At 46.6% G+C, this 15,729-nt stretch overlaps 1 protein-coding gene across 5 annotated transcripts in view; it reads right to left on the bottom strand.

Annotated features, from left to right (window-relative positions):
* CRLF1 (cytokine receptor like factor 1) overlaps positions 1 to 15,729 on the bottom strand; it is a 345,153-nt gene that overhangs the window by 44,347 nt on the left and 285,077 nt on the right. For 3 of the 5 annotated variants that reach the window (XM_069649294.1, XM_069649297.1, XM_069649296.1), the window contains one exon: positions 1,700 to 1,878. In XM_069649294.1, the coding sequence (XP_069505395.1) occupies positions 1,700 to 1,878 (179 nt within the window). Of the gene's footprint in view, positions 1 to 1,695; positions 1,879 to 15,729 lie in introns of all 5 variants that reach the window. The other 2 variants (XM_069649295.1, XM_069649298.1) reach the window with 1 other exon arrangement.

Raw genomic sequence — 15,729 nt, 5'->3', positions numbered from 1 at the left:
CCTCTGGGCACAAGACTAAGGGCCTCATTACACGGTAGGTGGTAAGGGTTTACCGGTAGTGGTAAGGGCACCGGTACCGGTAAACCCTTACCGCCATACTATGAGTTCCCTTTGCGGGACAAAGTAGGGTGCCGCAAAGGGACCTCGGTGCTAATTACGGTACCGCAACTTGCGGTACCGTAATTAGCACCTCCCCATTCCCATTATGCCCCATGGGGGACAAAAATGGGAATGGGGAAGGGCCTTGGTGAATGGGGAATTACCGGCCCCGCTCACCTTGGAGTAGGCCGGTAATTCCACTATCCACCAAGGCGGACACGTTAAAATACCGGCGGCAAACATGGCGCTAATAGCGCCATGTTTACCGCACAACGTGTAATGAGGCCCTAAGTCTAGAGAAGTGCTAATCACCCCAAGGATGGACTGACAAACGCATTTCTTGTTTCACGCTGCCACGCGAGGATCAGCAAGCAGCTTGGAAGCTTTAGTGAAATCGATTGGAAAGAGGATAGAACTATGGGAATAGCAGAGGAGCAATAGAATAAATGGAGTCTCCTTGCTGTTTGTTACTTTGGAGAGTGGAATGTATTTGAAATATTTTGCTTTTGAAAAAAGGAGAAGGGTTCCTTGTAATGCAGAGGGGGCTCTATAGACTTGTTCTTGGAACCTGATAGAGTGATCTCGGTACAGACTCTTAGCAGCTCTCTTTTTGCCCATGCTGTGTGGTGAACATTTAAGTAATAAACCAACACTTTCTTAAATGTTCATGGATTTTTATTAATTTCTTTTTCAAGGTGTCAGGAATAGTTCTGGTTAGAATATGTTTAATAAAGTCCCTGTAGATAGTTGTCGCTGCAGTTTTAATTGGGCATGTTTCTTCATTCAAAGGAGAATGTATTCCTCTGTATTATGGATTATGCATTCTTGATACGTCATAACTGATTTCCCAAATCTCTCTAGTTAATTTCCATTCCAACCCCAAAGTTGTTGCAATCTTGGTTCTCAGTCTTTTACTTCCTTTGGGTACTTGAAACACTTTACCAGTTATTACTCTTTATTTTAATGTCCAGTTCTTTTATAATTTCCAGTCTCTCTCTTGATTAGGACTACAATCTTCGGGAGTCTTTTGTACCTATCTTCCAAACTACATTCCCATCATGTACCGTACCTGTATTACTCTCAAAGTGTTTCAGTTCCCAATGTCACCTGGTTCAAAGTATCTCAGGGTGTTCTTGGGACTACAGCACTTATAATGCCATTATCCTACAGTGTTGCGCTTGGTTACTCTTTCTTTCTTGTTATATCTGCAATACTCTGATTCTTGACTTATCAATCTAGACTTGCTAGGGTTTTGACCAAGGGCACGTAAGTCTTAATACCTGAACCTCTCTTTCTCTCCATGACGCTTCTTTCCCATAAAGGTTCTTGTGATTACTCGTTGCTAATGAGCATATGCATACACTTATTTAAAAAATGTACAAAAGTGCTATCCCATGACTGCTATGGACCACTTGATTACATTAATTAAAATATTTCTATATTTTAATTTATTGTTTTTAAAAACATTGTTATTTATTTATTTTCTGAACTGAAAGGGATCAAAGCAGAAGCATGTGGATACATTTGGTCTACTGTACTTTGCTCATGATAAAAAGAATTTAAGAAGTAAAAAAAAGAATTAAAAGAGTGCCTTACCTACCTGGTTCCGTGTTTTGTGCGATTTCTGCAGCCACACCCTCCACTGATCGTACAGCTTGATGCTGAGGTTGGAGCAGCCGTACGCGTGCTTCTTCACCCAGCCAAAGAACTGCTTGAGTTCCCGACGCAGCGTGGAGTTCTGCTCACCACTCTTTGGGTCACACACTCCTGGGATCCTTTCTGAAACCACATGAAGATAAATCATTAGCCACACACGAAAGGGACAATTTTAACAGCAAGAACATGTGCACTTTTATTTTATGAGCAATCAATGACTTTGCTAAATTAGCTACAAAATGAATTTGACATTAATCAAGATGGACATTGGTCAACTTGTAGTTTGAGTAGAATTTCTACATCAACATCATAGACATATGGATTGGCCCGCCTTGAGCAAGCAGGTGTTACAGGTTCCTTATTGGCATGGTTTGGGTCATTCCTTGAGGGACGGATGCAGACCGTCTCCTTTCAAGCTTGCCAATCTACGACCTACGTGTGACCCATGGGGTTCCTCAAGGGTCTGCCTTGTCCTCTCTCCTTTTTAATCTTTATGTGCGTTTGTTGGCTGATTTCATTGCTCAGTCTGGATTCCTTTTCTATACCTATGGCGATGACAGTCAGTTAGTGTTTCGGCTTGACTCCCCTCAATCTGAACCTGCTGGCAAACTTTGGACAATATAGGTAAGTGGATGTCGGCCAATTGGATAAAGCTGAATGGGGATAAAACTGAGGTGTTGGTGCCCAATAGGCTGGTAGTCTGTGGAATTCTAATTTTTGGCGCGAGTCGCTTGGCCCATGACCAGCAGTCTGCGCATCTGTAGGGTTGAGACATCTCCCCAGTGGGTTGCGAGAAGCTCAGATTTCAGCAGTGTGTAATGCACAGTTTGGGAAACTTAAAGTCCTAAGGAAGGTACTGCCACTCCTGCCCTCGATAATACGGTCACTGGACTACTGCAACAGGATCTGCTTGGGACAACCCAAGTATCAGATGCAACATATGCAGGTACTCCAGAATGCAGCAGCATGGTTGGCACTTAATGGGCCCTGTTTCATTCCGTCTGTTGCTCTCCTGCGATGCCTGCAAGTGGGGGAATGGATAAAGTTTAAGATTTAAGATACTCTATGTCACTCACCAAGCTCTGTACAATGTAGGCCCGGAGTATTTGAAAGATAAGATAGAGTGCTATTACCCAACTAGGCAGCTGCTTTCATCTGTTCAGGCGCTGCTTAGAGTACCTAGATATCAGCGTGCTTCTTAGAGTACCTAGATATCAGCGTGCACATTTTGGAGGCCGTTCCTTCTCGGTCATGGGCCCTACACTGTGGAATCATCTCCCTCTGGCCCTGAGGGTCATAGAGGAGAACCTTCCCTTCTGAAGGGCACTTAATTCCTTTCTGTTTTAATCAGTCAGCGTGCATTCTTGTTTGATTAGTTGTTTCTTCATACTGCTAATAGCAGCGCCTAGACGCTTTCGGGCCGTAGTTGCGCTTTATATAGTTTTTAATAAATAAATAAATATGGTTTCAAGAACTCCTGTGCAATTATTTTATGGAGGAGACTATATATTTTAATACGGGTGCTGTACCAGCTGTGTGCTTTTGATAGTTTGAGGGGAGAAACAGAATTTCTGTCCTCTTTGTATCCAAACTGCTTGCAGTTTGCTCTGTTTTGGTTTCTTTATGGAGATTTATGTTATAAATGTACTGTTCTGATTTGACCATAGTGCCGTCCTGGATTTTTGCATCTACGGTTTATTCCTGATATCACAGTGACCTTAGTATTACACCTTTATCTAGAGCACGCAGTATCAATCAGCCGGAGCTGGGAGGGAGAATATGGATGAGAAAAGAAGGGGGCTTATGACGAAGTGAATGTTAGAAAAAGTGAAAGACAGAAGATGTCACTATGAAGTGATGAAGCGAATGTATGACAAAGAGATTGCAGAGGAAGCAAAGACATGCATCCACTGTCTCTCAGTTCTGTCATCCATTCATTGGACACATGAGATGATAAGGCACTGATTTCTTAGCCATGACTGCATTACTGTCAAATAAATGCATCTTTGCTTTTTTGTGTTAAGCCTCTCGTGCATGAGTATATTTATCAAATGACATTCTTGGTTGCAACTTGGAAAAAAACTCAAAGAAACGTTCTTGAGCGATTGTACTTGGCAAATGCATTAGGGTAATTGACTATATGTGACTCCATTTCTAGCTTGCACTAGGGTGGGCAAACCAGCTGAAATCTGAGTCAAACATAGCTCGTACATCCTGTCTCCTTTCCTCCTGACTTGAAGCACGTCAACCCTGGGAAGGGTTTGGGACTGGAGAACACTGCACAGCAGCTTTGAATTAATATGGCCAGGGTGCGTGTATGGACATTCCTGGCACCTCTGTATGCTTCTGGCTCCAGCCATCACTCCTTTTTTCCAACTGGATGCAGCTGGAGCAACTTTCAGCAGGCGCGTCTTACACTTAGTTTATTTGTCGGCCACTCCCCACACTGCCCTGTGGCTTGGGTGAGAGCACTGAGCTTCTGGTGGCAATCAAGATTGCAGAAGTGGGATGAACCTTTCCTTTACTCTTCACCAGCGCAATTCAAATCATTAGCAGCTAGCACGAAAATGTGCATGTTATTTGCACAGACGCCTCGCCCTTGACGATGTGTTTCCAGTGAGTCACTAAACCAGAAGGGACCCCTAGAGTTACTCACAGACCACTCTATCCTCTGCTTCAATGTTACTCTTCCTCCCCGGCTCACTCTTCCCATCTCTTCCATCTGACATTATTTATTTAAAACTGACTTGCTGGCCCTGTACCTAAGGGAGGAAAGGGCCTTCCTTCTTTATCTTGCTCCACCCAATGGCAGCTTCGTTCAACGGGCCTCCTCTCACTTTAACTTGACTAGCTATCCCCATAAACAGCACTAGTCTTCTGAAGCTTCCACTCCCCCTATCTTTGTCTCCCAACCTTGGTTCATCCCTGAGATCCACATGCAACACCCCCTTCCCAAGTGGCACAAGGATGGCACCCTCCTTTTCTCCTCACCTACTACCCTATACCTAACCAATCACCATAAACGTAACTGCTTGAACTCAACACCATGAAATCCAAGTACTCCCTAATCTCCCTTCACCACTTACCTACTAACTTCCAATGAGAAATCTGTCACCTTGTTTTCCTTTCACTTTAATCACCTAATCTCGCTATGGACCTCTGCCCTTCTGCAACTCGTCCTGTCACCACCGCTTGCCCACCCCAGTTCACAGGTCTGTTGAACAATCTATGTGGGGGAGACCTCTGAACTCCCTTGGGACCTCTTCCTTCCCCCCTCTGCTTCACTGGTCTTGGGCTGCACTACAGCACCCTTGTAACCTTTTTGTATTTTTGGTAAAGTGGCAGGAGCACCTTTCACTAAAAGTGTCTGTTCAGGAAAAGAAATGCGTTGGGCAGGGTCACTTCTGTGACATCTCCTTCTACTAATGACTTTACCCAGTACCTCTCTTTCAAGATATCTAAAATTTGAGATTCTCTCCCCACTCTGCGCTACCTCCATGCTCCTATTTCTTTCTTACCCTCCTCCTCCCCCACCGCCTTCTACCAACACCACTTATCCCCAACTTCTCTTACTGAGTTGGCACCCATCCCGAGAACAACCAACCTCTCTTGCACCTAGGTTGAAATGTTTGACCTGCCGATGGTCAAGGAAATTGCACCTCTCACTTGCTCCCATCGCTCTTCCCTCATTAACATCTCCCATTATCTTGGAATCTTTTCTTCTTCCTTCACGATAGCTACTGTCCTCCCAATGTTAAATAATCTACAGCCAACCCCAACAATCCTGATAACTATCGGCCTGTATCACTCCTTCATTAATCAAAATTCCTAGAAAGGCTTTCTTTAACAGGATCTCAAGCCACCTTGTCACTAATGAGGTCTGTGACCCTCTCCAGTCTGGTTTCCATTGTCTTGCCTGTACAGAAACAGGCCTCACTCATACCTCTGATCACTAGCATCAACTCTCTTCTATAGCAATCAGTAGACCACACCTCTCTCCTTCAGACCCTTGCTAATCTTGTAATCCAGGGTACCATTTTTGAATCTGTTGCCTGCTTTCTCTCCCATCAACCCTTCTCCAAATGGAAAGCTCTGATCCGTCCCCCCTCCCTGTTATTGTCATCAAAGGCTTTGTCCTTGGCCTTGTATACATCATCCTTTTCACTTCCTCTGTCGGGGGATCTCATGTGCTCCTTTGGTTTCTCCTCTCACCTCTTTGCAGAAGACATTGAATTATTCTTCTGTTTCCCTATTTTCACTGTTCTTTGGATTTCCCCTCACAATCTGCCACTGGATGGCACTTCGGTATCTCATGAAGACTGAAGTCACCTGCCACCCGGCATTCAATGCCCAACCTCTCCTTCTCTCACCTGTTTCATTTCAATGCAGTCCTAAGGTTACTCTGATATGTTGATGAACAATGTTGATGGAAAATGGTGTATCATTGGTTTAAGAGGGTCTTCACCAGGAGTGCCATGTATACATTGAAAGGAAGGGATGAGGAATGGAATTTAGCGTACTCTGCAGGAACTCTGGTTGGCGTGGCTATGATAGGAAGGACTGCGGCCAGCACCAGGTATTACCTTTCAGGTCACAGGTTTTTCTAGAATTGGGAATTGAGGGTGTCGTGATTGTCCTTGTCAAAGACTGTAAAAGGAAAGTGATGTGTGAGAATGAGAGATGTGTCCCTGGCGACATTTCTAGTAACCCTAAATCTTTACCAATTGTTTCTTTATTTTCCTAATGTGTGGTGGGCCTAGAAGTCATATTTTATCTCTACTGTTTGATATAGTTGTGTTTCGTTCCAGAACTATGTTATGTAGGTCTGCAGTCAAGGACAAATAATAACAACTATTGAGTATATATGAATTGTCAATATCACACTTGTACTAACCCCACAGCACTGTTTAAAAATGATGTTTGCAGTTGTTGTCTTCCCGGTTAGGAAAAACGCTGATTCTCAAAATATGTTTTCATGTTTTGTGTAAACGAAATGCATTGTTGTTTTTTTAACATGTTGAGTTTTCTTATATACTAATTAAAATATGTTTATCTCTATCCTTTTTTCCTGTTTGGATCTATAGACCAACATGATTTGTTAACACTTGGTGCAACTAGTCACACCTAGCATGTGTTTAGGTGGGTAGCTGTATTTAGTGGCATTCCTGTTTATACAGGTCTGCAGTATGCTCCATATGAAAAGTCACACCCACTGACTCATCCCTGCTCCTGACTTTATGATATGTTTCTTTGGCATCTGTGAAAGCCAATAATGTAAATTTAGCAGCAGGCACACAGCAAAGATTTGTCATAGTCTAACACGCATTCGCAAAGTCAACAGGTGTGGCTATTACATGTCTTTACATTGTACGATTGCCAGGTTTCACCTAACATTTGAGTGGCATTGGTGAACAGTGGACATCTTTTTAACAATGATGCTGACGCAACACAGAAGCCATCAAGACCGGAGGAGTTGGCCTGGAAATGAAGGTGGGCATGGCATGGTTCAACAGCAGTGAGGGACTGTATCAGTGCGATATGACGGTGGGTTGCGACTTCAGGCATAAAACGCACTAGGGGGATGTGCAGATGCAAAAGGGCATAAGGGGACAAGGGAATGAAGAACCATGCATGGGTTTGGGGCAGAAGCAGACAGCTCAGGGCTGAAGGGATAGCCCCGTCCTAGACGGGGAGTCAGACCCAGGGGATGGAGGGGTATTAGGAGCGTGCAGGCCAAACAGCGGTCCCTTCTAATGGAAGCATTTCCATAAGACAAAAGGCACATTGAAGCCAAAGTAGCAATGCACATTCAATAGTGTAAAGACTGCCACGAATAGAGTTGATAGAACGATTTTGACCTTGCCAAAGAGAATAGATTTGGTCCTCCTAGGTCCCAGGCCGAGAGACAAGGGCATACATGGTGATGGTTGGAAGTGCCATACTATTGTGGCCATGGTCAACTATGGTTGGTCGTAGTTGGCGATGTTGGCCTGGCATCGGAGGTGGTTCACATGGAGGGCAATGGTCTGGGATGGCCAATCATGGTTGGCTATGGTCAACCATTCTGGGCAATGGGTAATCAGACATGGTAACGGCTGACTGTGGTTGACAATGGTCCATAGTGGAAAGTGGGGTCTACCATGCTTGGCGGTGGTTGGCAATTGTGCCATTGGATGTCTGTTAAAAAATTGAAAAGTAAAAAGTCAGCGGGAGAAAAAAACAAACTTTATTTACACAAATGATACACAAATGTCATAATTAGAGCAAAATGACACTGTGAACCCGCTCCCCCAACCCCTTACTTACCTTTTGGTGTGTGCCAACAACTCTCTGTCTCCCTGGGACCCCAGATACCTTAGTTTACGAGGTCGGGAACTGGCACCACAGGGTCCTTTTTTAATAGTCTTTATTGTATAGGGAGGGGGGACACCCCCACAACCCTGATGCCATTATAGCAAACAAGGGTGCAGGGGACCCCCGCAAACCCTTGCTCCCCTTGTTCGCTATAATGGCACCTTATGGCGTATTTCTTCAAAATTCAAACACATATACCATACATGTTTTTTTCCCTGACATTTCTACGGATACATTTGCCAGTAGTTGCCAGTGTTGGGGATGGTCAGCCATAGCATTGTTGGTCGTCCATGGCTGCTGATGGTTGAAAGTGGTGGCCAACGGTTGGCCACACTCGGGCATTAGGGTTGGCAATTGTTTGCTAAGATTGGTGTTGGTTGCCCAGGGTTGGAGATAGTTAACAATGTTTGGGACTGGCAACTATGATTGGCAAAGGTAGCAATGGTCAACTGTGGTTGGTGGCATAACCGGTCAATGTTTATGCGCACTGCCTAACCCTGAAAAGCCTACTCCAATATGAAGAATACTAAATGCCTGACCCTGAAATGGCAGCTGCAAAATGGGGCAGTGCAAAAAACACCCTGGATCTATATCTGCTACCACCATGGCAACCATCATCTGTATACATCTATAGCATTAATTGTGGCTCACATATGGGTGGCCCTTAAATGAACCAAAACTAGAGAAGATCACAAGTCCAGTTGGGCTGTATTCCCATTGCATGTGTCCTGCACTGCACTGAAAAGCTTTATTTTTTTTGTATTTATTTGTTGGGTATTTATAAAGCGACTATACAGCAAATGGTGTTTCAAGGTGTCACAAGACAAAAAGGGGTGGGGGATGAAGAATAAACAATAACTGTCCTACTAGGCCTTGTGCCATGCGGATTGAGCATGTGCATTAACAAGACGTGCAGGGGAGTGGGGTCCACATATTAAGTTCAAGGACGGGGCTGGACCTGGCTCACTGGGGTGCGGTCACACCAGGCAAGTCCAGGGGGAGGGAGACCGTTAGGGCAAGTGCAGAAAGGGGGGGTTTAGGGGAGACCGAGGAGTTGGGGTAGACTGGACGAGCAGGGCCTGGTGCCCTATAGAACTCAAAAGGAACCAGGCAGCCAGTCAAAATGCGACAGAGGGGGACATTAGCAGGGGAGGGGGATAGGGAAGGAAGAAGAGAGAAGGGTGGTCTTGAGAAGCTTCCAGAATTTAGGGAGATCTGGCTCAAGCCTGAGAGGGGCAGGGAGACCATTTCAGAGGGAGGCCCCTGTGGAAGAGAGAGATCTACCCCCCCCCCCACTCTCTGCTTGGAAACGTGTCTGATCTGCAGGGAGTTGGAACTAGAAGACCGAAGGGCTCTAGCAGGGCGGTATTTAGGGGGAGAGAGTTGGATGTAGCGGGGTCCCAGGCCCCAGAAAGCCTTGTGGGTGATGCAGAGGGTCTTGAACTTGATACTCACAGCAACCGGGTACCAGTGGAGACATTTTAGGGCTGGACAGGTGCAGTCCCTGGCTTGAGGCCAAGTATAAGTCTCACAGTCCTATTCTGGATTAGTTGAAGGGTGCGAAGGGACGATATAGCCAGATTGAGGAAGAGGCTATTGCAGTAGTCCAGCCTAGAGAGGACCAGAGCTTTGGAGACATTGATTTTCTGGGGGAAGGTGTGGAAAGGGAAAATGCCTCTGAGGAGCTGCAGCTGAAAGTGGGCCTTCTTGGCAAGGTCTGCCATGTGAGGAGATAAGGAGAAAGAGGAGTCGAAGATGACACCAAGGTGTTTTGCCTCACAAGAGGGTGAGGGGAGGGGATCCATGGAGGGCAGCCAGAGAGTAGAGGGGAAGGATGGAGTGAGGGTACCAATGAGAAGGATCCCAGCTTTACTGGCAATAAGGCAGAGATCGTTAGAGGCGCATCATGCCTAGATAGAAGTCATACAGTCAGAAATGAGAGAGGAGGTGGCAGTGAAGGGAAGCTTGAAGGAGAGCTGTGTTCCATCCGCATAACACTGGAAGTGAGGAGGGATCAAATGGGCCAGAGGGGCAAGGTAGATGTTGAAGAGCCACAGTGAGAGGATAGAGCCCTGAAGAATGCCGCAGGTGGAGAGTGTCATGGAGGAGATAAAATAGCTGTCATGATTCCTGCCCCTCATGTCCCCAGCCCTCCAAGATGTCAGGCTGGAGCCAGGCCACGATCACCTACATGGCCCTCAAGGGCCTCTCCATCCCTCCAAAGACCCACTTGGAGTCAGACTTGGCGCTTGTGGCACCAGACTCACTCACTCCCATAGGATAACATTGGGGATTAGACTTGTAGTGCATTGGTGGGGACAAGATGGATGCCCCCACATATTTCGGTTCCCAGAACTGCATGTGCAGTCTAGTCTTTTGGGTGTGGCTCAGCCCAGAGACACCTGGGATACCAAGAGACTATTTAAGCCACACCCAGGCTGAGAAACATGCTTTGTGTTTTCTGCACCCGCAGCGTAACACTCACCGTGTTCGGATCGGTCTCCAGTAGGCTTGCATCTTTCTTCTGCGCTCAGCTCCTGCAAGAACAAGAACACTGATATTAACAGCCTTACCTTGTGGCGCTTCTGCCCATCATTCATCGCTTCTTCTGTTCTGCGGGCATCTCCTGCGGTGTCATTCCCATCCCGGCACGCCGCTTCCTAAGGAAAAGGGAAAAGAACAGAAAAAAGGCATTAGTAAGCATTCAGCAAATCTTCGCTTATTTTTAAAGACTGTACGAGCTTCAAACGCTTACCTGAATCCCAGCCACTCTAGAGGAACTCTGTCTCCGGAACTTCTCATCCATCTGCAAGAGGGAAAAGACACTCCAGGTTAGCGTGGAAACATCTAGAGGCGCCGCATACCACGCTTTCTCACCGCATTTCTTCTTCATAACCGGCATCCACGCTGAAAACGTTGCAGCACCTAAAAGACACAGAAAAAGAACTCAGTTCAATTCAAATACGAAAGGGACGCATCGCACATCGCGCTCTCACTCACCTTCAGAGCTACTCATCTCAGCAGCATGTCGCCTTCCCTGGACGCCAGCCATCATCTAAGGAAGGAAAGTAACGAAGTTAGAGAACTGTTCAAAAGACTCATTATACTTACCTGTCAGACTCTTGCCAGTGAAGTAACTAGGCAGCAACGAGCCTGCATCAATCAACGCACCCCTTCGCTGAAAGCAGGACAGAGAGCACACTTTCCAAGAAAACAAGGTGAGCTGTGGATCAAAGGGAAGGGTTGGACCCCGGGAAAAGAAGGGGTTCAAGCACACAGAAACAATAGGGAGTTAAACTCTACCAATCCTGTGTTTCAGGCCCAGTCTACAGTCGAGTAGGCTCCAGGGAAGGGTTCGAGGTCGTAAGAGGTCAGAACAGGCTGAGTGACGTCCCCGTGGATACCAGGTGAGCGTTACAATAGCCAAGTTGAATCTGGGGAGGTCGGTCAGAGAGGAATGAAGTCAACCAGGCCAGTGCCAGGTCCGTGCTGTCAAGGGTATCACAGAGCTGATTTATAAGGATGGCACGATTGACCATGTCAAAGGCAGAAGAAAGATCAAGAAGGGTGAGGATGCAAGGAGAGTTGGAATCGAGATTTGAGAGCAAGTCTTTACAGGTGTTCAGGAGTGCATTTTCTGTGCCTCTGGCTGCTCTGAAGCCAGACTGGTGGTCGTGGAGACAACCAACAGATTCAGGGTGGTGGATCAGCTGGGAGATGACCAGCTTCTCCAAGAGTTTGCCCAGGAAGGGGTTGATGGAGATTGGGCAGTAGTTAGCTGGGCAGGAGGTGTCGGCAGACGTTTTTTTAGGAGAGGGTGCACAAGGGAGTGCTTGCAGGGTCGCGGGAAGGAGCCATTGGCAAAGGAGTGAGTGCAGAATTCAGCCAAGGCTGGAGTAAGGGAGGCAATGTTGTCCTTGATAGTTTGGAGGAGACTTTCAGAGAGAGGACTCGTCTAGAGAGCTAATCCGGTGCTATGGGTGAGAAAGAGGAGAGATGGATGGAAGGGGATAGTAGGGCCAAGGGAGGCCTCAGAGCGGGTGTAGGAGAAAGAAGCAGTGTAGAAGAGAGTGAGGACAGGATGTCCTGAGTTTTGGTAATGAAGTGAGAGACCAGTGTAGTGCAGTGGGTCAGGGATGGCAGAGAAGTGGAGACTGAAGTGGGATTGGCAAGTTCCTTGCAGATATTGAACAGTTCAGCAGTGCAGTGGTCGAAGTGGGTGCGAGCGGTTGGAAGCAGTGTTCTTCTACTTTTTTTAAATTAAGTTTTACTGTTCCAATACTTTTATTCTAAAAAGTAAACCATTCTGGAATGGTTTCATTTTAAAATAAAAGTTTAGGATGAAGTTGAAACTTTCACTTTCAGTGCACTGCACTGAACATTCCCTTAAACAGCAGGTGCAAGTGCATGTGTTTGGGGGTCTGTATTGTGCATGTGAGGGGCAATGCGATGGTGCTTGGGGGGAGCAGGGGCAGGCCAGTAGGGAACATAATACCACTACTTCTTTTCGTTCACTTCGATCACTGAAGCAGTGTTGTTAGTGGCCCTAGACAGGCAGGCTTGATATAGGCCTTCTTCTTCCAACAGATGGAGAGTCTGTATTGCCTTTGGAGCACACTGCAGGCCAGTCTGTCAAAGGCTGTGCTCAAAGCCTGCCACTTCCGTCCAGCAGCTCTGCGCTTGCATTTCAGAGAGGCAAGGTAGGCAAACAAAGAACTTAGAAGAGGTGCTTACACGTGAAGCAAGTGATTTTTTGATAGTGCAACCGGCCCGTGGCTGCCTGTGCCTTAATGAAGGGTCTCTCCAGGATACCCGCACAAGGGACTCTTCAACTCTAAACAAAAGATCATTACTTAAGGCATTGAAGCGGAGCGCTGTTGTAACACTTGGCCCCAGTGGAGTAACTTTGCTGAAAATGTTGGGGTGGACATCACATCTAAATGACCCTGCCAAATGAGTAGGACAAAATGGTGTGCCACAAAGGTTTGTGGGGGACAAACACCCTTGTCTCCCCAGAAATTACACCTGTGGTTGACCCCAGGACCGGCACTATGTGTGTGCAGCATGTGCAGCTGCACTTGGCCCCGCGCTTGCTAGAGACCCGCTCTGAGGGTGCGGTTGAATCCCTCTTGCAGGTTGCAGCGTGGGCCATGTGATCAGAGTCCCTAACCTTGTTGCAGTCCACTCTGAGCCCACGGGTAGCACACGCTTCAGCCTGCATGATGGCACGGAAGATTGACGGAATATCTTATTCAAAAGCAGCTGTCCCTCAAGGTTTGGCTCCCTTTTGTTTCTTCAGGTGAGGTAACTTGTCACCTGTAAAAATACTCATGCTCTCTGGAGAGACAAACGCCCAATCCCCCTCCCTGTGGCCAATAGGAGCTGCAGGCCTCATAAGCACTGCTGATCACTTTCTTTCTTAAAGCAGAGCATTTAAGGTGGGTGCAATTTACTTTTGATGGCAAATTTAAGAGACCCCTGTTGTATTTAGAACTGCAAAGGGGCATTTTTAGTTTGAAAGCACATGCAAAGCAGCAGCTAGCTGCCTAAAATCAGTGCCTTCCTCTAGCACAATTAAACATATTGCTTTTACCGTTTTAGCTATTTGCCTATTTCCACGTGTTTATATTTCACAAGCCAAAAAGCGTTAAGTATAATGTAACATTTCAATAACACAATATATGAAGCATGCAAGTGAGACATGAATATTTACCAAGGATGGGACAAGAGAGGGTGTCATCCTAGAGACTGGGTGTGATATTTTCTCTGGTTCTGGCTCTGTACTGATTTTCAGGGCACAAGTCAAAACATGTGAGTGGACAGCATCCGCCTACTTTTTTCAACCGGTAGACGCAACCCAATGCTGTTTTTTTGAGCCCAGCATTAAAAAAAGTGTGCTTGCTCAAGTGTTCAGCTACTAGAATTTCACACCAAGTTGTCATGTTTCCAATGCAGGCGCTTACCCACAAGAACACATAAAAGTGCCATTAAAGCGCACGCCTCATGTTTGGATTTTGTTTTCTTTGGAATATTTCATTATACATTGTTGGGCTTAAAAGTTGGGCACCTTTTATACTTTGCAAGTGTAATTATTGGAAATTCTCCATGTCACATCCTGTTATGTCACTTCCTGTGATGTTATCAAATGCAAATTAAGGGGCCCGCACTTAATTTGCCGCACTTGTCCCTGCAAGTCCTAGGGTGGGCCCTGGTTGACCCACCCCTCATCAAGGAGGGTTGACCCAGGTCCCCACTCCAATGCCTCAGCTCTAGAGAATACTATGTCTGGTTGACCGTGCCTTTAGGTGTGGCGCCCATGTGAGGAATTCAGCCATTCACATGGTGGGTGTGCGCTCACCTGGGCTTATTTGAATTTGATTTTTCATAACAATATTTTATTAGGTTTTACAGATAGACATGACATCAACAACGTCACAATGATCATTAATTGCTTCAGTTCAAAAACGCAGATTCATATGAATGTCAAGGAATAGATTGATGGTAGCCTGCACTCTATTTTCAGCGACCATGCTCACTCTTGGTGATTATGTAGGGATTCATGTGTTGAGTGGCTATGGTTTAAGTCTGTGGGATGGTTGATAAAGTGGGCTGCTTTGTAGCTATCTAGTGAGTGGTGGCCTTCTAGTCAGCGCTGGGAATCTGGCTGCATAGTCTATAAATGGATCCCAAGTGTTCAAGGTCTTATTGAATGTGCCAGTTCGGATTGCAGTTACCTTTTCAGCGACCGCGATGTCCCAACACTTGGACCACCATGATGCTACTGAGGGTCTGTCCTCATTTTTCCATAACTGGGCAAGTGTCATTTTTGCTGCAAGGAGTAAGTGCGTACATAGACGGGGAATGTGCCCTGAGATTGGGAGTGCTCCCCTCCGTTTCTCCCAGGAGGATGATTCCAGGATTACAGGGTATGGAGAGGCTGGTGATTTCCCTGATGTGCTTGATCACCTCTGTCCAATATGCCTCCGCCTTCGGGCAGGTCCATAGCATATGAAATAGGGAGCCAGGGGTGGGGCTGCCGCGCCAGCAGCGGTCAAGGATATTCGGGTTGGCTCTGTTGAGCTGGACTGGGGTCACGTAGTATCTATAGCAGAGCTTGTAGCCTCCCTCCCTATTTGTAATGCATTGTGAACTCTTGTGCAATCTGCCCCAGATGTTTGCCCATTCTTCAACCTCTTTTTCCCGGCCCAGGTCCTTCTCCCATTCAAGCATGTACCTTTCTTTTCTCGTGGGGTCGGGCCTATCCAGGAGACGGTACAGAGTGGGGGTTTTGCTTCTTTTCGATGGAGTTGTGAGGGAGATTTCCAGAGCTGTCAGCTCTCTGGCACATCTCTCCCGAACCGCCCTGTGAGACAGCCAGTGCTGTATTTGGGTGTAATGGAATCTCCCGCGCATCTACCCCAAATTTCGATTTGCATCTTTCGAATGAGATGGGAGAACCCTCCTCCAGGAAGTCACCTGTTTTGAATAGCCCGCCCTCCAAGACTGAAAGCTGCTGGGGTGGCAGCCTAGTGAAAAATCTGGGTTGTTCCAGATAGGAATTAGGGGGCCCAGAGCGCCCCGGATATCCCATTTCTGTGCTGCTGCCTTCCAGCATCGGAC

The sequence above is a fragment of the Ambystoma mexicanum genome, chromosome 1p (assembly GCF_040938575.1).
Source record: "Ambystoma mexicanum isolate Mex_15411 chromosome 1p, UKY_AmexF1_1, whole genome shotgun sequence".
Classification (NCBI taxonomy): Eukaryota; Metazoa; Chordata; class Amphibia; order Caudata; family Ambystomatidae; genus Ambystoma; species Ambystoma mexicanum.
Note: the sequence above shows the minus strand (reverse complement) of the source record. Positions and strands in the feature narration are given on the sequence as shown.